General features: G+C 38.7%; 1 protein-coding gene across 5 annotated transcripts in view; it reads right to left on the reverse strand.

Annotated features, from left to right (window-relative positions):
* The window catches only part of qkib (QKI, KH domain containing, RNA binding b), a 113,824-nt gene extending 92,056 nt beyond the window's left edge, over positions 1-21,768 (reverse strand). For all 5 annotated transcript variants that reach the window (XR_014201757.1, XM_082154645.1, XM_082154647.1 and 2 more), the window contains exon 1: positions 21,036-21,768. Coding sequence is in view for 4 of the 5 variants with exons in the window: in XM_082154645.1 (XP_082010771.1) it covers positions 21,036-21,177 (142 nt within the window). In the remaining variant the exon portion in view is untranslated. The remainder of the gene's footprint in view (positions 1-21,035) is intronic.
* Between the last annotated feature and the right edge of the window lie 347 nt (positions 21,769-22,115).

Consider the following 22,115-nt stretch of genomic DNA (forward strand, 5'->3'; position numbering starts at 1 on the left):
AATTTTGATTTAATAGGGTATAAGCAATCTAAAAGATATTCAGGCAGCTTCCCATAATAATAGCCTGTGGGCTGAGGTTGCCTTGGACAGACACTTCAGCTAAACGTCTGTTTAATGGTGGTTCATCTCAATAAATCGCAGCTTAAAAGAGCCCTGTCGATGGCCATAAGCGAGGTACAGTCGCCGGGCTTTATAGCAATGTTGTTATCAAAAGTGATTTAAGCTTTTCACATTGACATCGAAGGCCACCGCCAAGAAAGACAGTGGCATTGAAAGCTTCCTCTGAGGTTGAGTACACAAGAATGATGGCATGTGTTTTCATAAGTCAGTGAAAAGGGACGAAGTTATTGGAGAAGGAGTGCTGCGTCTAGAACGGATACTTTCCATTAACTTAAGAGAGACGGTAATTACTGTGAATGAAAACTTGTGCTCATAAAACATGGTGAGAAAAGGTAATAAAGTGTCGCTGTCATATTTTGTCGTAGGTAATGAGATGAGTAATAAATTAATCAGTTATACATTAATTGAGCATTTTTGCATTGATTATGAAACTTTTTATAGTTTCTTTGTAGTTAAAAAAAAAAAAAAGTACTTACTAATTCGTTGATCAGAGTTGTTTGTTAGTTAATAGTAGTTAGAATGTTAATATTAATGAATTTAAGGCCAGATTTTCTAAAAGCTTGCTCCAGCGCAAACCCTCTTTGCCATTAAAAACTTCTGTCAGGATTTACTAAAGACACACAGTGAAGAATTAGCGCTGAAAAGGCGTGGACAGGGTTATTTTTGCAGCTGACCTTATTGCATATGCATTTGTAGGAGTTTCCAAAATCGAAAACAAATTTATGGGAGGAGAGTATTTACATTAATCATGTAAGGTGATGTACTAAGGTTTGCGTAATAAGTCAGTTTAGAAGTATTTGCGCCATTAGTTAACACCCCCCAAAAAACATGTTTTAAACCAGATGCTAATTTTGCGCTGCTCTTGGTAGATTGTTTTGGTCATTATGGAAATGATGGTCATTATGGTTTTTAGATCATCAGCAAGATTTTATTTTTAACTGCAATATACTCTCGTCTTTTTTCGTCAATGATATTCCATGCATATAGTCACAGTTATCGTTTAATGATGTTGGTGTCGTCTCGTCATCGTCTTGTCGTGAAAAAAAGGTTGTCGACGAACATGTCTTTCGTTACCAAAATTAACACTAATTAAAAAAATGTATTGCTCCCAACGTAATCAACCATGCTGTCTACACTGGAAGTGAGAAGACTATAGTTTTCCGCTTGCTGTCAGACTTTTTGCAGAATCAAAGCAGAATCTCAGCCAGCTGACTCATTTCTATCGTTGCATAGTATGTAGTGTCCTCCCACCCAGCCCAATTGTAACGCATTATTCCCAACCCTGGAGAGTGTCATGAATCAAATAAAACACACACACACACTATGTTGTATGTGGAGGCAAGGCTCTGATTGGGATTTCAATGACAAAATGGCCTTGGCATCAAGTATCCTGTAATGATAATGATAAACACCAGCCAGCCCATAGAGATACCCACATTAGCATCGCAAATATGCCTGAGGCTGTTAAGTCCCTGCCACTCAGTCTGAATATACCAGTTGAGATGCAGAGGATTAGCCTCTTCCTCTCTAGAGCAGAAAACACACATCCCAGCAACTGTGAATCAAGCTCCATTCTCCTCCAGCTTTTATAGGCTGAGTTACTCCGAGCCGTCAGTTGTCATACCGCTAACAGCTGTAAAAACCCTGGAAATACACATAGGAAAAATGTTTTGTTACAGACCAGTCAAACTCATTTACCAAACACGCTCAAAGCCCAGGCGATGCCCGCAAGAGCACGCTGAGTGATTTAATTATCCTGTCTGATCATGTTGGACCATGAGGAGACATTTATAGATGCTCCCGTCCAAATTCAGAGCGTTTGAAGGCATAAGCAGAGGAGAATGCATGATGTGCTCAGGGTTGTTTTCTTCACTGGCTGATTAGGGAGGGCTGTCCAGTGGTCAGATCAGGCCCCAGACCCGAGGATGATTAAACTGTCAGTGGTGATTTATGGACAGCGTTATTACAGCGTTTTTAAAGTGTTTTTTAGTGATTTGTCAGCTTTCTCGCCCTCAGAATTCAATCATTTTCCTGCGCCGGCCTCCAGGGCTGGACTTCCCGCACTACTGAACACGCAACAGCCACCTGCGCACATACTGATACACATTCTGGCACACATTACGCGCACAGACCGACACACATGTGGTGGCTCATGGTGTGACAGATCCCCTCATGCCTCCAACACAGATGTGGAAGTACGCACATAACTTAATTACAGAAAATAGCTGAAAAGACCAGCTCAAACCAGCATTGATTTGCAAGCTGCTTTAGGCTAATTTATGCTAGTTAGTGTCGATCCTGGTCTAGGCATGTTGTTGACCCGCAAACTTAGATCGCTTTTCAGCAATCTACACTGCCGTGGTTGAATATACAGTCTGATGGCATGAAGTCATATTTTACCTGAGATTGCAATCTGAATTTAATATTGATAAAATCCAAAATAATTGCAAGAAAACGCGTCTTTATAACTAACCTTGTGGGCATACAACGAAACCAATACAGTCTGATTCACAAACAAATGATTCTTTTCAATTAAATTCCTTCACCGATTGAACTTACTGACACCAACCAATTTTACTATATTACATGATGAATATTGAATATTTAAGAAATTAATACTTTTATTTACCAAGGAGGGAATAAAAATGACCAAAAATACAAAGACATGTATAATGCTACGAAAGATTTGTTTAAAATAAATTGCGTTCTTCTGAACTTTCTATTCATTCTGTCAACATGCATCACAGTTTCCACAAAAACATAAAGCAGCACAGCTGTGTTTTAACATTGATAATAATCATAAATGTTTCTTGAGCAGCAAATCATCATATTAGAATGATTTCTGAAGGATCATGTGACACTGAAGACTGGAGTAATGATGCTGAAAATTCAGCTTTAATCTCTGTAATAGATTACAGTTTACAATATATTACCAATAATTAATTGCAATAATATTTCTACTGTTTGACTGTATTTTTGATCAAATAAAAGCAGCCTTTGTGAGCATAAAATACTTCTTTCAATGAAAATATTACCGAGCCCAAACTTTTGCACAGTAGTGTATGCAGTATACAGTATACATTTCAATGAATAATTATTTACATTTTGTTCTCACATAGACCTCTGGAAAATGTTGCATTCAAAACAAATCCAAAACATATGTTGGTGACAAACCATGTGAGGGCTTTCAGCAGGCCTGTGAAATGTTCTTGCTTTTCTACAGAAAGGCAAGGTAGGAAAAGACGGTCAATACAGGCGATCCATCCGCTCTGTCAGTACAACACAATCTGCCTTCCAGATCTCCCACAATTACATTCGTCTTTCAGCGGCATTGCTAACTATTAGCCCAGCCCGAGAGCGAATGACCCTCAACAGCCGCTCAAGTCTATCTCGGCAGACATCTCTAATCGTAATCACAGCTCCGCTCAATCAGAGGATTTCACACCGCGAGCTTCCTCTGGCCTCGTCAACATCACCAGTGACAGATCGCAGACACCCGGGCTTTCTTAAAATTAATCAAACAGCTGGGAAATTACAGGGTTCGACCAGATGACAGTCTGAGCTCAAATGATAGCCGCACGGTGACATCACACAGCGCTATAGGTGGCAGTGCCTGTGGCAAGGCCTTCATCTGAACAGATGGATACGCCACGACATCACAGACTCTCGCTGTATGGAGAGATGCATGTGGTGAATGGAAAGAGAGAACATCCATACAAACATGCTCAAATGAAAAGAAAAGGAGTTTTTTTCTAGACAGTAATGAGATTAAATTGAGATAAAAAAAAGTGCATTTTGTGAATTTTATGCACCATTAATGCCAATTTCATCCAAATCACACACATCACCTCTAAAGATCCCTTGTAGTAAATTATTTTATCCCTCAAAACTCATCTTTGATCACCAAAATGACATATTTAAACGTTTTTGCCTTAAAATAGCTTGAATGTAACTCTACACCCTTGCCTCATTTAGAATACGCGGTTCTATGATTATATGCAAATGAGCTCCGCCTCCACTCACTCACACCACTCAGAGATCCACTCGTTGACGATCACACGTTGATCTGATTGGTTACAAGGTAGTTTGTGACGTCAGAAACACCAGCGATTTCAAACCGCGTTCTTGAGACTGTCTTTGGTTCACTGCAGTTTTAAGGAGAAAATACTCAGCAATGGTTTGTCTTTAAAAGACCATTAAACAGACCACATAGACATATAAACAACATTAAAAGCTTGATTTTCACCACAAGGGGACTTTAAATGTATCTTAAATGAGAACTCCATTAAGTCTGCTGAGCAACGAATGACACAAATACAAAGGGAAATGAGTGATCCTTCATTGTGGTGAAGACGCACACTCAGCAGGAAGAGTAATTGGCTATTGTTGAAGGTGGGCTTAGAGGTGGCTCTAGGTATCATGTAACAACAATGAATAAAGTGAGCAGAGAGACAGCACAGAGATAGTGATATTACCGAGAGGACACCGAGAATAAAAACTACACCTGACCCAGTCACAGACATGAGCAAAGCAGGCTTTTACTGACACACTTTCCGGAGCATAAAGACAGAGCGATGAGAACCTCCTGAAAGACAGAGAGAGCCGGGGTAGATGACATCCTTCTGTGTTTGTAATTACGCGGCTCTGTCAGAGGCGAATGCATCACGAGCGAAGGTGGCAGCGAGGAGGGAGAAAGAGGGCGCGCTCTCAAACTGAGATGCCATCTGGGCCTGCGTTCTCCTCGGAATGATAATACTGCCCGGCTTCCGCATGCACGCACACACACACACATATACACACCAGTGCTTGGATGAAATGAGAACACATGCCCGCTGGTGTGGATGAGACGCAAACAGCAAGAACAGTTCCGGATTCCTCCAGAGAATGAGACAGCTGAGCTGGATGGCTAAGATAAGACGTGAGAGACATGCTAGCAAACTGAAAGAGGATGTATGCAACACATTTGGAGGCTGCGACTACTTTTTAGTTCCTGCGACTACGGCCAATCAAAAAAGGCATGAGTGAAGGGAGGAGGGAGTATTACATCACATAATAAGAGGAAATTGTTACTCGTTTTTCAAAGCACTGTTGGGAGAAATGTCTACAAGTGATACATGATTGTTGCTCAAAAAAAGAGCAGCCTTTAAACAATGAAAAATACTAAACGCCTTAATCATAGCAGATACACTACCACTTGCAACCCCAGGTTCATTGTCAATTCGGGGTCAGCCCTATGTTCCCACAGTCCTATGTTCCCACATTTCTAAGATTTTTTTTTTTACCGAACATTTGGAAAATTAGGCCCTATGTTCCCACAGCCCTATGTTCCCACAACCCTATGTTCCCACAGCCCTATGTTCCCACAGTCCTATGTTCTCTCATTTAACTATGTCCCCTATGAAGGGTAGGTTTAAGTGCTTGTGCTGGTACAGGGATAGCCCAATTACATCCCAGACAAGTCTCCCTCCTGTGAGGGGTAGGTTTAGGTATGTTAGGGTTAGGCTTAGGGTTAGGGCTGTGGGAACATAGGGCTGTGGGAACATAGACACGCTCCCGTAAATACTGTATGCGACGACTCCGGCTACATTTCAGCAAATATATTGCAGGGCAGATTATCGATGAGTAAGACTTATTTTCATGCGGTTGTTTGCACAACACTATGTTGTGACCTCAAAATACATTTACCATAGTGCATGATTTGTAAACTGATATATTTTCAGGTTTTCATCAGTATATCTCTTCTGTAGCACTGCACTTGTGATGTGGAGCGATCTAGTAACTACACAAACCACAATAAAAGAGCTCTAATGAAAGACTTGCAGAAGCTAAAATGGCATGGCTGATTCAGCGTTAGCATTTTAAATCTCACATTTGCTTTTGTTAACACTATTGGTTAGGTTTGTGGTCGGGTTGAGTGTAGGTGGTATGTGCCGAATCAAAGTATTTCAGGTTTTGCAGAAATGTAGCCAGAGTCACGTATGAACGTTGACCACTGACGTCTGAATGCGCAATCTGAAAGAACTTCCAAGTATTCTTCCAAGAATCTTTTCATGATGCTGTGAATAAACAGTGAGTCAGCAAGTTAGCAGTTGGAGAACTGCTAACTCAGTCCCACGCAACAGCTAATTCTGGCAAACACAGGTTGTTGCCAATCAAGGTTAACCAGCATGGATTTTGGAAGGAAGGTTGTGGGCTTCCTCTCTACCGCAACGCTAACACTTTTGTGCTTAAGTGTGGGTGAGGCTGGAAATGCAACGGATCCACTGATGCAACAGTGACAGTGGCCACCTGTGCCTGTAGGAAAAAAAAATAAAAAAATCCCCCAGAATGCAATTGCACAAGCAGGGGATGCTTCAGTGGCGCAAAGCCCTGCCATGAAAAGGAAGGAGGAGGGATACGCTCTGCGCATCACCGGCTCTGGCACAGACCCACTTCAATTAGCTCAGTGTGCTGTGGAAGAAGCAGACAGCAGTGCATCAGAGCGTCTGAACACACACCGTCTCTCCGGTGCAGAGAACACACGCACTGCAAAGGAACACACTTCACATGCAAAGGCAAAAGGGTCATTTCTGTTATGCAGTTCTATGGCACCTTCTGCGCTCTGTAACTTTTAATGAATATGTTTGTGAGATAGTTTAAAAAAGCATTACTATAAAAAAGATAAACAAGACCTTGAGAAATATGCCCTGGACAAGCTCAGACAATAAAGTGTTATTAATTATAACTATTTACACAAGGATTGGTCAACCATGGTCACACGTTCCGATGGTAACGATGGCAACGACAGAAACAGACCCCTGGAGGACCCGTGATTTAACGTTAAACTATTAATAAAAAATGGCTTGTTTTATACAATAAGACAATATTCACAAGAAAAACATTTCTAGAAATGAAAAAAATAGATATCCCCCCCCCCAAAAAAAAACATGAACATGTTAGAAGCACCCAGACAAATATGGCAACATCTGCTCAAACCTAAACCAAAATTATTTAAAATGAATCCCATTTTCACTTAATTTTTATATTGTGATAAAAGAAATACTATTGTATGATTAACTTTTGTATGATGAATTGTATGATGATTTACATTTTTAAATATTGAGTTTCATTTGTTCTCCAATATAGATGACCTATAGATAAAAAGACCAGGAGAGATTAAAATCCACACTGTAGCAGCATCTCGTTCCTGGACTTCGCACTGAGTGGATACTTTATAATGAATTTGCATGTTCATATATTTCTGTGGTCTTGTCCCTTGTGTAAATGCCCTTGTGTGTTAAAAAAAACCTAGATCTGTCTACACACTCTGTTGTATGTAATGATTTCTGCCCTATTTAAAAGTGCAAGGCAGCACCTTCCTTTTTCAGAACGCTACTGGTGCCATTTAAATAAACGTAGGGGGGAAGGGGTTTATCCCATCAGCCAGAAAAGCCAGCGCAAGGCCTCGGGGCAACTCCGGTGTGTGTGCTGTTTAGGCACATTTATAAAAGAGAGAGTATTTGTGTGTATGTGTGTGCTGCCTCAGGAGGTGCTGACACAGAGGAAATGATGGTTCTTAGTGGTGAATGCTACTGAGCTAATATGCAGCAGGAGCGAGATTCAGCTGGGCTCCATACTGAGGCCAGCATATGGGCTACTCTGTCACACAAACACACGCCGCATGCCTCCAGGCTCTTTCACAGAACCACCAAATCCTAATAACTCCCAGCAAAATCATGCTGTACAACTGACCAAGCCCTTAAATGATCCCTCGAAATCCCGCTGCACAACTAACTCAGCTCTTCAACAACACCTCAAAACTTTTGTATATAACTAACTCAGGCCTTCAACAACACCGTAAGACTGTACTACACAAACTGAGCCCTTCACCAGTGCCTCAAGAACTAACTCAGCCCTCTCAAATTCTACTATTCATCTAACTCAAAACTTCAATAACACCTCAAAACTCTGTAACAGTAGGGTACGGTGCTTTTGTCAAGGTCATGGGTTCGATTCTCAGGGAAAGCATGATTAAATATATAGCTTTAATGCAATGCAACTACTTTGGATAAAAGCATCTAAAAAATGCAAGTGGAAATGTTCTACACAACTATCTCGGCCCTTTAATAACACTTTAAAATTCCTATTAGAAAACAAACTTCAATAATGTCTCAAAGCATTACTAGACAACTCAACCTGTAGACAACCAAAAACTCCCCTTAAGAACTAACTCCTCAACCCTTTGAAAATGACTCACAACACAACTATCTCAACCATTCAACAATGTATTAAAGCTCTACTACACAACTAACTCAACCTTTAACAACTCCTCAAAACTCCAATACACAACTAACTCAACCTTTAACAATGTCTTCAAGCTCTACTAGACAACTAACCTTTAACAACTCCTCAAAACCCCACTACAAAACTTACTCAACCTTTAACAACTCCTCAAAACTCCACTACACAACTAACTCAACCTTTAACAACTCCTCAAAACTCCACTACACAACTAACTCAATCTTCAACAACTCCTCAAAACTCCATTACACAACTAACTCAACCTTTAACATCTCCTCAAAACTCCACTACACAACTAACTCAATCTTTAACAACTCCTCAAAACTCCACTACACAACTAACTCAATCTTCAACAACTCCTCAAAACTCCATTACACAACTAACTCAATCTTTAACATCTCCTCAAAACTCCACTACACAACTAACTCAATCTTCAACAACTCCTCAAAACTCCATTACACAACTAACTCAATCTTCAACAACTCCTCAAAACTCCATTACACAACTAACTCAACCTTTAACATCTCCTCAAAACTCCACTACACAACTAACTCAATCTTTAACAACTCCTCAAAACTCCACTACACAACTAACTCAATCTTCAACAACTCCTCAAAACTCCACTACACAACTAACTCAATCTTCAACAACTCCTCAAAACTCCATTACACAACTAACTCAATCTTTAACAACTCCTCAAAACTCCATTACACAACTAACTCAACCTTTAACATCTCCTCAAAACTCCACTACACAACTAACTCAATCTTCAACAACTCCTCAAAACTCCATTACACAACTAACCCAACCTTTAACAACTCCTCAAAACTCCACTACACAACTAACTCAACCTTTAACAACTCCTCAAAACTCAATCTTCAACAACGCCTCAAAACTCCACTACACAACTTACTCAACCCTTTCATAACACTTAAAAAATAAACCTGTCAATTCAAACCTCTACTAGACAACTACTGAACATGTAACTAGTTACTGAAAACTCACTATACAACTAACTCTACACTTCTATAGTGCTTCAAAACGACACAACTAATGTTCGATAACTCCAATAATTCCTCAAAATACAAATACACAGCTCAATCCTGCAATAGCATTTCGAAGCTCTACCACACAACTTTCTTAACTATTTGATAACATCTCAAAACTCCACCACATAACTAACTAAGCACGCTAAACATGGATCAATGCAAATTGGTCCATTAAATCTTAATCAAGACATTCCTCATTTAATATCAATTACTTAATAATACTGAAAAACTAAGAAAGCATGAGGCACTTTTGAGAAGTAATCAAAGTGTTGATTCTAGATTCTAGTCAAAAAACACATCATCATTTTGTGCAACTGAGACATTCAATCTGTATGAAGAGCTGAAAACACTAGGCACTGAGATGAGAACAAGGCTAGTGACCGCGACTGTCTTTTCAGAGATGGACAAGGGGAGAGGAACATCAGATGACAGGTACACACAGTCTCAGCGTTGTTCATATTTCAGTTAGCAAATGAAGTGAAGCACAGAGGCAAGCAAATCCCTTCTCCGCTCTGGCCTCTCCGATTGGCTGGCACCTAATTGTGTTGCGCTGTCACGGGATGAGGCGGTAAGGAGTTAATAGGTTAATTTAAGAAAATGAACAGCCACATACATCACATGCTCTTGGAACGGAAGGTCACATTTATGCTGAAAACATGACTTTTTAGCTTCAACATCTTACCCTTTACAAAAAGTCCATACTGAGTTTTCAGTGTGAAACACGATTATAGTCCTAGAGAGGTATGACAAATGCATTACATTGAAACTGTAAATCTACAGTATACATGAGCAAGCCCAGATCTAACAAATCAAGGTCAGTTACGGCTTTAGTGTGACGACGCTATTAACAAGGAAATTTTTGACTGCGTTCTGACATTATATAAAAACCTGCGAGAGCCATTAGCCTTTAACAAAGGATTAAAATGCACATTTGGTGTGCAAAAGGTATGAGATAAATCACGCTAAGTAAGTAAGGGAATCGATCATTTCTCAGATGGCCTGAATTGCTCTTTATCTATATTAAACAGAGGAGTCTAATGGATGGCACTTTAGATGGTCCCTTCGTGTCCTTTAAAAGGCATATGCTTGGTTCCTAGCCCAGAACATTTGAAAATTATTCAGAAGAGGCTAGATTCAATTAAACGTCTCTCTCGTACCTTGAACTTTGTGCTGCTGACGAAAGGTAAACACATCAATCTCCTTTTGCTACCCGAGCAGCAACAGTCCTCAAATCTGACCAAGCGTTACCTTCGAATCTGGAGCAGACTGAAAAAATAGCCCAACGACAAGAACAGCAGAGCAGAGGCCTGAGCAAGACCAACATGCTGACATGGTGCTAAAAGAGATAACTGGATCCTTTTACCAGATCAGCTCAGTTCTGCTCAAGACATCTGTTATTTAGGACAATATCAACTGCTGATTGACCAGTATGGGGTTTTAGTAACCAATAATAAAGGCAAAATCGAGAGAGCAGACTGGCTTTGATACTGTACTCAAACCACACATAAAAATGTCCAAATGTTACAACATTAGATAGCAAACCATAAAACCAAGTGATATTTCATTTAAAGCTAGATAGCATTCTGTATGCACAATATTTGAACAAAACATTTCACAAAAATAAGTTTGCTTGCATGGTTTTAAATGACAAAACGATCCACATCCTGTACAAAATTAAGACAAAAAATACTAATTTGGCGAACTACACTTGTACTTCATCCATCCACTAAAAATCACTAGCTGATTGAAAGCAAATGCCAAAAAGGCTTAGAGAAAATTAAGTTGATTTTAAGATTTTTTTTTTTATATAACATTACTACATTACTAAAACTTTAACTAAAATTAAAATGACAACACAAAATATAAAAATAATGCAAAATTCAAAATATGAATAAAAACTATAATAGTATCTCAATGATACTACAATAACACTGTATGCAAATGCCACTTCCTACTAGTCCTATAGATGTCCTGGCACATAAGCTAGAAGATAATTTGGTCCACAAACACAGCAAGCACTCCTAATAGTTACAAACACTGCATTTAAATACAGGTAAAGTTAAATAACCAGAAAAAACACTTTTTGATTTACACATTAGCTCTCACGCACAATCTCGCTGGAATATGAATTATTTCAGGTTATAGGATTTCGCTCTCCGAGGCAACAGGCAAGGATAAGGAACGACAGGAGACCAAAATCTATTGACATAAACGAGCTCAGATGTTGCCTTTTCATTCACCCTCTTACTTTGAAATCAATACGACTCTGTCCGTGTAGGTAGATTCTATTCACATTCCCCTCTCGCCCCGTCTCCCGGAGAGCCCGAGACTTAGTCAGCAGTCTGTGAGAAACCGTTTCAATTACACAGAGTGCTTTTAAAATGAGGGATGTGAATGCATTATAAAGCTCAACGCTGATGTATTCACTAATAATGATGGCATCCCAGGAAGCCGGCCATAATAATCCCCAATGACATATAGAGTAACTGATGGAAGCCGAAATGGAAAGGGGGTTTGTCATGTGATTGATTTCTCCTTCAAATGAACTGGCGCTGCTCTTGAGCGAGGAGAACTGGGGCACATGACACGATGACCCCGTGACCCCTGTGCTCTGGTACATCAAGGACTGTCAGATGACAGTCTCTCTGTGCGTGTTCTTCACTTCTGCTCTAATGACCCCTAAAAAGTTATCTTGTGACAGGAAATGATGATGTTCAGATTCTCCGAAGGAAAGCATGTCTCCCTGAAACAGCATGACCTTTGCTCTGATGCCAACCTTATAAATCTTAGTTCAGTCTGTTCAGTGCACAATCACCTCAGAGCATCTCAAAATATCACTGCAATGCGAAGAGCTACAATTGGACTAAACTTAGTGTCACTGGCACACTGTCTCAGAATGTAAGATGAAGTGAAACTCACCCCAGGAATACCAGCTATTGTCTGCAAAGTCACAGCCTAGTAATCAAGAAGTAAACAGTTACAAAAAGTGGACGTAGAGGCCATCAAAGTGACATTGAAAGGAACAAAATGAATTTGCAGAAACAGAACTGAGATGGTAGCTCACAAGTGACTGGATTAGAACGCTCTACATGTCGCGAGCTTTACAAATAGTAAATCACACAGGATACTCAACGTATTGTGGGCATCTAGACACGACCAAAACGCAGCAGAGACCGTGCCTACTAGTCAATCCCCCTCGTGACACGACAGCCATCGGCACAGATCCTCAGCAAAGACCACAAGAACCAGACCGGTCCTCCACACAGACCCCATGGCAAGCTTCAGGCTCCACACCGGCGCAATGAATCGCTCTTCAAACTAAAGGAACTGGATGAATATTTGAATGCTACCGATCCCAATCTGAATTCTGACTTGTGATGCAGCCTGAATCATAATCACTCACTGTTTGTTAAACGCAGTTAATGTTGAATGAGACCTCAACTGAACTGGACAATGACAGAATTATTTGCAGAACTGCTTTATAGATGAAATGAACTAATTTAATAATTGACGATCTTTACAAAGGAAGAGTTGAATCAACACTGAACTAACTTCAGATGAACAACAGCCGAAATGCATCATTTTTTCTTTATCAATGTAAAGCTGCTTTAAAACTACCTGTGTTGTATAAAGCGCAGTATAAATAAAGGGGACTTGACATGACTATTATAGTATTGCGTCGTTAGTTTAGTAACAACCATAAAACACATTGCAAATATTGAGTCAATTTTAAATCGATTTTTTTATTGATACTAAAAATATATTTATTCATAATCAATATTTTTAACTAGCGACTTGACTATTGAGTCAGTGAACCCAAGAAACGGGCAGAATTCACAACACATTCTTAAGAATGAAATTCTTTTTTATCTAGTATTTTCTTTTTTTTCCACATCATTTCTAAATACTAAGTAAGAATAAATAATTAATTCAAAAGTTAAGCATATTTTGTGTTCCAGAAAAAGCTAAAAGCTGAATGCATTTTTTTTTTTAAGAGAACTTGTTGCAATTCAATGCCAAAGTAAATAGCTGCATGACCTACTGAATTTGATATTAGACAATCAGGCAACACCAGAGCCATTTGTGTCATTTTATGCTTAAGAAAAGATGTTCGAAAGAAAATATTTGAGAACCAAAACTGTTTAACGTTCATGCTTTCAGTTAATAAAGCTGGCGGTCACTATGAACTGTAACTGTATAGAAAAGAACTGCATGGTGTTCCTTACAAAAAATCATAAAGTTTAGAACAAAATAGAGAGTAAATAATGACAGAATTTAAAATAATGTTTTAAAATAACACAATAAAATATGATATATTTAGATCTTTTCACTAAATGGATCATATTTAAGCATTCAGTGTGAAATACATTGAATTGAATAAGTAATACCATGTCCCACAGTGTCTCTCCGTCTCTAGTGTCTAATGAGCGCACAGCTCATTTCCTCTTCCTCTAATGCCACAAAGTGAGAGGAATTGTAAAGTATCCCAGAAAGGACAGCCACTTTACAAATAAAGACAGAGTCCTAAAGAAGTTAATTCTGGATAAATTGACTTTGACCCCAGTAAAAATCCTCAGGATTAATTAATTGCTCCAATTAGGTGATGAATGTGGCCACTTAGACTAATTGTCAGAGGGGCATGGGCTTCTCCAGTCCTCATGGGACCTTTAAGGAGCTTTCAAGAAAGAGCTTTTTCTGAAAGTAAACCGCCTTGTATTGAAGTTTTAGAAGGCAAAGTCATTATAATCGGTCCTCCGAGAGTGATTAGCAAGCACATGTCAGATTGTGTTTTTAGATGTGAATTTGTGTGAGAGATTAATGACCGCTGTTAGTGTGCTTGTGCTGTCTGGCTAGTGATAAACCAGCTGTTATGTAACAGCCCTGTTTCCCTGGTTAACTATAAGTAATAATTATAAGTAATAATTTGTCAATGAGGCTTCTGAGATTTGGGTAACAGAACAAACAAGCTCTTGATGAGTGGGAAGATTAGATGCATCTTGTTAACTTATTGGCAACTAACTTTTTTTTTTACTTTAGTTTAAGGTCCAATTGTTACTATTAACTAACTATTAACTACAACTTTTGCCCCAATAAACTCCTTATTACTGCTTGTTAATCTTTAGTAAGGTAGTTGTTAAGTTAAGGTATGGGGTAGATTAAGGGATGTAGAATATGATCATGCAGAATAAGGCATTAATATGTGCTTTATAGGTACTGAAAAACAGCCAATATCCTAGTAATATGCATGCTAATAAACAACATAGTGATAGTGAGAAATTTACCATAAAATAAAGTGATGCCTTTTTTTCTTTTAAAACTAAAGCTTGTCCAATAGTTATACATTATTGTCTTTGACTATCTGTACATTCAGTTTGAAGCTACTTAGGTAGTAAAGGTCAGTCTGACTGAACAATCACATTCATTTTGTGTTTACATGCCATTTAGAGGCAGGTTTAAAAAAAATAAAAATAAAAAGAATGCACAGCAGTGTTTTGGTTTAGCGACTGTGTATAGAGAAAACATAAAAGAAATTATCAGAAATGTGAAAGACTTAAAAAACATAAAAAATAAACATCCATCCAAATTGATAAGATACTGATATCATCACAGACATACTAAGATTCAAGAGTTTGGGGTAAGATTTGTATGTTTTTGAAAGAACTCACCAAGGCTGAGATTATTTGATAAAAAAAAAATCTAATATTTTAAAATATTATTACAATTTAAAATATCTGTTTTCTATTTTAATATATTTTAAAATTTAATTTATTCCTAAAATGTCAAATCTGAATTTTCAGCATCATTACTCCAGTCACATTATCATGTCTTTCACTTTCACTTTCACTTCACTTTCACTTACAAAGAACTAATTATTTGATTGGCCAAAAATGTCCAGTTTATTGGCATCAAATCAAAAAAAGATCTATAAGATCTCGCTGTTCAAGAAACATTTCTTATTATTATCAATGTTGAAAACTGTTCTGCTGCTTTATATTTTTGTGGAAACCATAATACATTTTATTCAGGAGTCTCAATAGAAAGTTTAGAAGCATTTATTTGAAATAAAAATCCTTTGCATTCTCGCTGAATAAAAGTGTCGTTTGATGACATCTAATATCTTTCAAAGATTTGACGCAACTAAACTGGAATTTTTGGGCGAATCAAGTAAATAATTCTATGTTGTTAGTTGGAAAACATGACTTTGTTTCCAGGCAGACTGATACACCCAGACTACAGCCAATCCGATGTCAGCCAGCTCTTCCCATTTCTGTGTGCAATATGCATCAGACTGGCAGTGTCTGTGGGTGGTCCACTGCCATGCCGTCTGAGGCTCGGCTTCCTAAGACTAAAGAATATCTTACATTTAATTCAGAATGTCTGAACATCGAATCTGAGTGCCTCGAATACTAAATATTATGTACGTCCAGTTACTACATTGCAGCAGTCAGTTATTTAGAAACCTTTTACGACACCATAAAAGAACAATTTGGTGTACAAACCATGAATGACCACTGAGCATTAGAGTGCCTTACAGGCCCACATACATCTCTGTTTCTATTACCGTCTCTATTCAAACAGTAACTAACTCCATTCTCTATGGATGTCAGCTGCACAACTTTGCCTTATGGGCCTTGTACTGACGGCAGCGGCTGCTCCCCTGATTAAATTCATCACCTTTATTACAGTGTGGAGTGCAGGGCCTAGCATGGCTGACTGCTCCTGTTGCCCATTGAGGGCATTCATCTGCACTAACGGGGGCAGGGGTTTACGCATTAGACTGTGAGCATCCCGTCTGCTTCACGCACATGCATCGCTCACAGGTGACATGCCAGGGCCGCTCGCACGTCTCATATCTAAAGGCCACACTACTCTTCAGAGCGGGGAGAAACATCTCTCTACAACACTGACTATGGCAAGGGGCTTCACATAATGTGTATCAAATACACTGGTGCTCGCTTGCACTTGTTAAAGTGGTTTTAGACTGTGGTTTTGGCCAGTGGACCCTTTTCACAGACTGTGATGATGCATTTATTAACAGTTATTAACATTGTAAATCTAGTAATGTTAGATTATACTTTGGGTTATATTACCTTGACATTAAATTTCAGAAAGCTAGTTGCTGTGTAATACAATGGCTAAAGGAGTGATTTGACATCTATCTCTCTTCTGACCACCTCAATCAATTCCTCAATATACATTTTTTTCCTCTTTTGGAAAAGTCATAATAATAACTTAATACATATACGCTATATTTATTTTCTTTTTCTTTTGGAGCAAATGGGAATGCAAAAAAAACCCAATAATAATAAAATAATATTATATATATATATATATATATATATATATATATATATATATAATATTATTTTATTATTATTGGGGTTATCGCATATCACATTTTTCTGCAGCCTTAGTTAATAACTGTGGAAATATATATATATATATATATATATATATATATATATATATATATATATATATATATATATATATATTATACACACACATACAAGTTTGCCCAACCTCCTACTTTCCTTTCTGAGAACCCCAAATATGTGAAAAGTTTCCATTGGAAATGTCATGCAATTTTGTAACTATATATATATTTCACAAAAAGCTGGGAGTTCAAATCATAGCAAAATCATTGGGGATTTTGAATTAGGATTAAACAATGTCCCCAATCACTAAGCTATTATTGCTCAAAATGTATAGTTCACAAGTTCACATTTTAATTTAAAATACATATTTGGCTTCATCACACGCTCTAAATTCCCCTTGGATTACTAAATTAATACATATTTTAATATTTAATACAAAACAGTCAGTAGAGATAGAGGTGAAATTGGGGTGGTGGATTCCTGATTTTTTTTTTATGTGATTAAAAAAACACAATAAATCCTGTCCTCTGACCTGCATGCGATTCCGTGTTTTCAGGGATTTTCCTATCACTGATACAATTGTTCAATTGGGGGATTTTCTAAGCAAATATTGATATATGTGATAAACTGCACTTAATTTGATTAATGCAATATTATTGTTAATAGATTAACAGTTTTAAAATGTTATCTGTCATTCAAACAGCTTTCTCATCTAAAGTGTCTAAAATGACCAAGTCCAAGACAGTCTCCCCAGAGCAACCCAGAGTTAAGTGAAGTGCTCTAGGCCACAAAAACAACACAGGATCCCAGACAGTCTTCAGTATACGGTGCCTTCTGATTAAATGTGAACTTATGACCTTTGGAAACTGAAAATTTCTCCGGCCTGGATCTATAACTACTAAACTAGCACCAAATGTAAAAAAAACAAAAAACAATGATAATGACATAATAGTAATTTATGGGAGGATATAACCGTTCGTCTAGTTTCGGTAGATTACATTCGAGTAATTTACAAAAATTAACAGTGCTCTCACAGTAATAATGTCAGCAATTGCCTAAATCTAAAGTGCTCCCAAGCTACCGCTTGTACCCGATTGTGTGATATTACAAACAAAAGTGTAAAATGAATGCACATTATGAGATGGATGCAAGCCGACACAAACACACACATTCACACACTCTCATCCAAACAGAGCCAGATTTGTTGCATATTACAACACCCCATGGGGAATATCACACATGCGATCTCACGCAGCTTCTGAGCTATCGCTTGCCTCGATTATCAATGCTGCCACTGATTTTCAACACTCTCAATTCATTTCTCTATTTTCATTCTCCAAGAGCCGTGCGGAAAACGTTCATGTATGATCAATGCAGTGGTCCAGCATGAGCGGTAGACCGTAATTTACGTTCTAGGACAGGACAGAGCTGAGCTCAGCAAAAGCCTGTGATTTAGGGTTGCTTTGGTGATGGTTCCACTATAGCGGCAAAGCATCTGAGATTAAGTGTGTTGAAGAGCGCAGCCCATATGTTGCAGTGCTGTAGCGCGACAACAGGACATACGTTTCTCAACGGATCCAGAAACACATTTTCTATTGTGATAATCACAAAAGACCATGACCAATTGTAATTCGTTTTCTAAGAGGCAACTGATCAGAGGCATGCATGCATTTGCACACCCTCTTAACATGCAGATCTGAGCAGTATGTCCTGTTTTATCTAAGGTCAGGGATCAGTTCTGCAATGGTTCAATAGTGGAAGTGAAACCGACTCTCATGAGCACAAGACTAACTCGCTGTCTCAGTCTGACTGAGTTTGTGCTCCCTTGACAGCGTTATTAATTCAGATTTGCACAACCTAGACTGTGACAAACCCATAATATGTGGTGGAGGAAACTCCTCTAACTGGCATATTACTGAAAAAGATCACATTAAACAGCATGACACATCTCTACGCCAGATTCTCACCAACTCTCTGTGTAAAAAGCTGTGAAAACTCATGACGTGAGTCATACTGTACTTCACAATTGAAACGCATAATATTATTCAAGTTGGCAGGAAAGATCAGCCACATAGTCCTGATTACATGGCTAATGTTACAGGCGAACATCACTGATGTTGTCCGGAGAGGGAAGCTAGTTTCGACCAGAGGGAGAGGCTGTAAATGTGAGTGGCAAGAAGCAAACAAGAAAGCGACTGTGAAATATCTGCAATTCACAAAGCACAGAGTGTAAAGCCAGGCCGCAGGCCCGCCCAAAGGGTATATGATGATGTCCGAAAAGCAAGTTTAACAGGATAGTGTATAATAGGCACTTTTTAGTGTATTTATAATAGTGTCTATGTTGACAAATGAGAATATATTTCAACAGAAGTCATTTTGCACTGACGTCACAGAGGAGTCGTTAGGCTTACGTCATTCCACTGCGATGTGCAGATGAACAGGATCCTCGGGTATTTAACTGTGGATGCCAAGGGACTACGTCAACACTGAAATGCCATGTTCGGCGCAGATGATTCACTGGCAAATAACCGTTATTTGGAATGGTGTATGTCAGCAACTATAAACCTTCCAACCTACCTAACTTGAGCAAGGGAGGGTGTCAGAAATATGACGACTCTCTCTCCCTCACACTGTAATAAGTAGGTAATGATGAGTAATGAGTCAGTAATGTAGAGTAATGCGTGTAATGATGGAGTTTTATAAATGTAATTTCACTTTAGGTTTGCTCAAGAGGTTTTAAATTACTACAAGCACATCATGATCTGAAATTACATTTGCTTTGTTTTGACAACATTTTCTTTCACAAATTTTCAATTGGCAGTGAAATTCCATAAAGTAAAAGAAATGAAAATGCATTTGTTAAATAGGCAGGAGAATTACACTACAAATGAACAATGAAAAATCAGTCTACGCTGACAGAACTGCCTCTGCATCGAGTAATAAAAGGAACATTGAGCAATAAAAGGAGGCCCTCCGTAGAAAAACATGGGTCGATAGATAGATAGATAGATAGATAGATAGATAGATAGATAGATAGATAGATAGATAGATTTTTTTTTTATCCTTTGATCACTTTAAATGGATATTTAGTGTAATTTTATTTGCAATAAAGGCCAAGGCTCTCTATATAAAACAGACTAAACGAGAAAAAGAGCACAGTTTGCAAATATATAAACCTCATTAACAACTTTATAAAGTTGACAGCAGGAAATGGGTAGCCTACAATAGAGGTTTTAAAGAATTAGTCAAGAGCCCCCTGGTGCCACAGATCACGAAATTCCCACCGTTAACCACAAAGTAAAGAGAGGTCGACTCCTCTGGGACCACAATTAAACCATGTCAGGGTGCACAGTAGTTAAAAGATTAATCTGACAAACTAAGCTACGTGAATACTGACGTAGTGAGGGGAAACGGTTTCCTTCACAGTCTATGCCGTTTATTTTTAAGGAAACACTTTTTTTCAACTTACTCTTATACGCATGGTGTGGCATTTTGTTAGGTTATTTTAGTAAACAGTTCTCGCGATGACTATTTAAATTGCAACGGTCCAGAAGAGGATCTGAAGGTGACAGTAAGTTTCTCTTGCTTGTAAGCTCAGACACTTATTTTCTGCTAAATGTTCATTATAACGTAGGCATTAGCAGTCCAATTATACGAATATTCACTCGGAAGTGATTTGGAACGTTCTCTTTTAGAACAGTCAAACCGTCGGAACGGGCCAAATTCTAAATCGAATTTTCGATTAAAATCTGTTCTCTCCTACAGTATATCTTTCAAGAGTTTAAATGAGAAACATTTTACTTGTACAAGTTTTAATTTTTTACCTCAGAGAAAGTCTCCTAGACAATTCTTAACCTTTTGCATTACGGTCATTCACATATGAAACAAAAATATATTTTTCTAACGAGACATCCATCAGAATCACGTTAAAATCATTTCGCAAGCCACAGGTAGGCTACCCCTCTTGCAACGTAGAAAGTGACTACCATATTCGAGCGCAAACTTAAGCAGCTTTTAAAGCTGGACTATAAGGATGTAAACGTCGTGTGATTGATCGGCAAAATAAGGCTGAAGGTCTGACACCAAAAAAAAAAAAAAAAAAAATGTCGCTATTAAGCGTTTTGCCATGCGTGGACAACCCGCGCGCAGTTCCCAGCAATGCCATTCTGTGGGATTTGACGGACACATGTCACTTCATCAACATTACCTTCGTCGAGAAGCCGTTCGAGGTGGTTGAAGATCCCGCAGAAGTTGGGCAGACTGCTCATCAGTTTCTTATCGTTCATGAGCTGCATCAGATAATCAGGGGTCGGCTTCGGCTTTTCTTTCGTTTCCATTTCCCCCACCATATTCCACAGAAATCACAACCGACGCCCCAAAAATAGACAGGAAAAAGTCCCAAAATAAATAAAGCCTGGAATATAAATAATAAATAGAGTACAAAAACGCAAGTGAAGGAGGCAAGTGCCCGAGTCTTCCGCGGCAAAGGATGCTGTCTCTGTCTTTACGCACAATCCGCTGCTGCAATACTGCAATTCTGGGGATGACAGTTGTTTTAGGGCAGCGGATGAAATGAAATTAAATGAACAAAATGAAATATATACGGGTGGAGAGTGAAGCCAGGTCTCCTTTCAAAAACAATTCCCAATAAATCCCACAAGTTACTCGCAAAGACGACTCCCGCGTGTCCAGTGTCCCTCTTAAGATTTATTTTAGCGAGATATTTGTCCTTAACTTCCTCTTGAGGCGGTGGAAATGCACCCTTTCCCCGAGTTGCCCAAAGCTTCCTGTGTCTGGTCTGTCTGTGTATGTGTGCAGCACTAGAAACGTCTGTCCCTCCTGTCTCTCACGCGCAATAAAGGCGCTTTCTCAATGAGATTGGCATTCGGTCCTCCGTTACCGACCAGCTCTTCTTGCGCTCGCGAGTCCGTCACATGATCACTGAGTCCCAGCAGCAGAAATCAGACTGTGGGAGGAGAGAGAGAGAGAGAGAGAGAGAGAGAGAGAGAGAGAGAGAGAGAGAGAGAGAGAGAGAGAGAGAGAGAGAGAGAGAGAGAGACTGTATACATTTGATAAACAATTAGCCCATTTTAAATGCAGACTCGATTCTGAAACATACGTTTCGTGATGCGTGTCTTCAAATGAACTATTAGGCCTATTTTTTTCCAATGCGTGCAAGTTGCAAGTGAACATGAATATCCATCCATTCCCCAAAACCCTTGTTCTGCATCAATATCCAGCACTATTTCTGACATGTTTAAGCATGCATAACGCAATCATGAGGAAT

This window comes from Leuciscus leuciscus (genome assembly GCF_965113295.1).
Source record: "Leuciscus leuciscus genome assembly, chromosome: 22".
Classification (NCBI taxonomy): domain Eukaryota; kingdom Metazoa; phylum Chordata; class Actinopteri; order Cypriniformes; family Leuciscidae; genus Leuciscus; species Leuciscus leuciscus.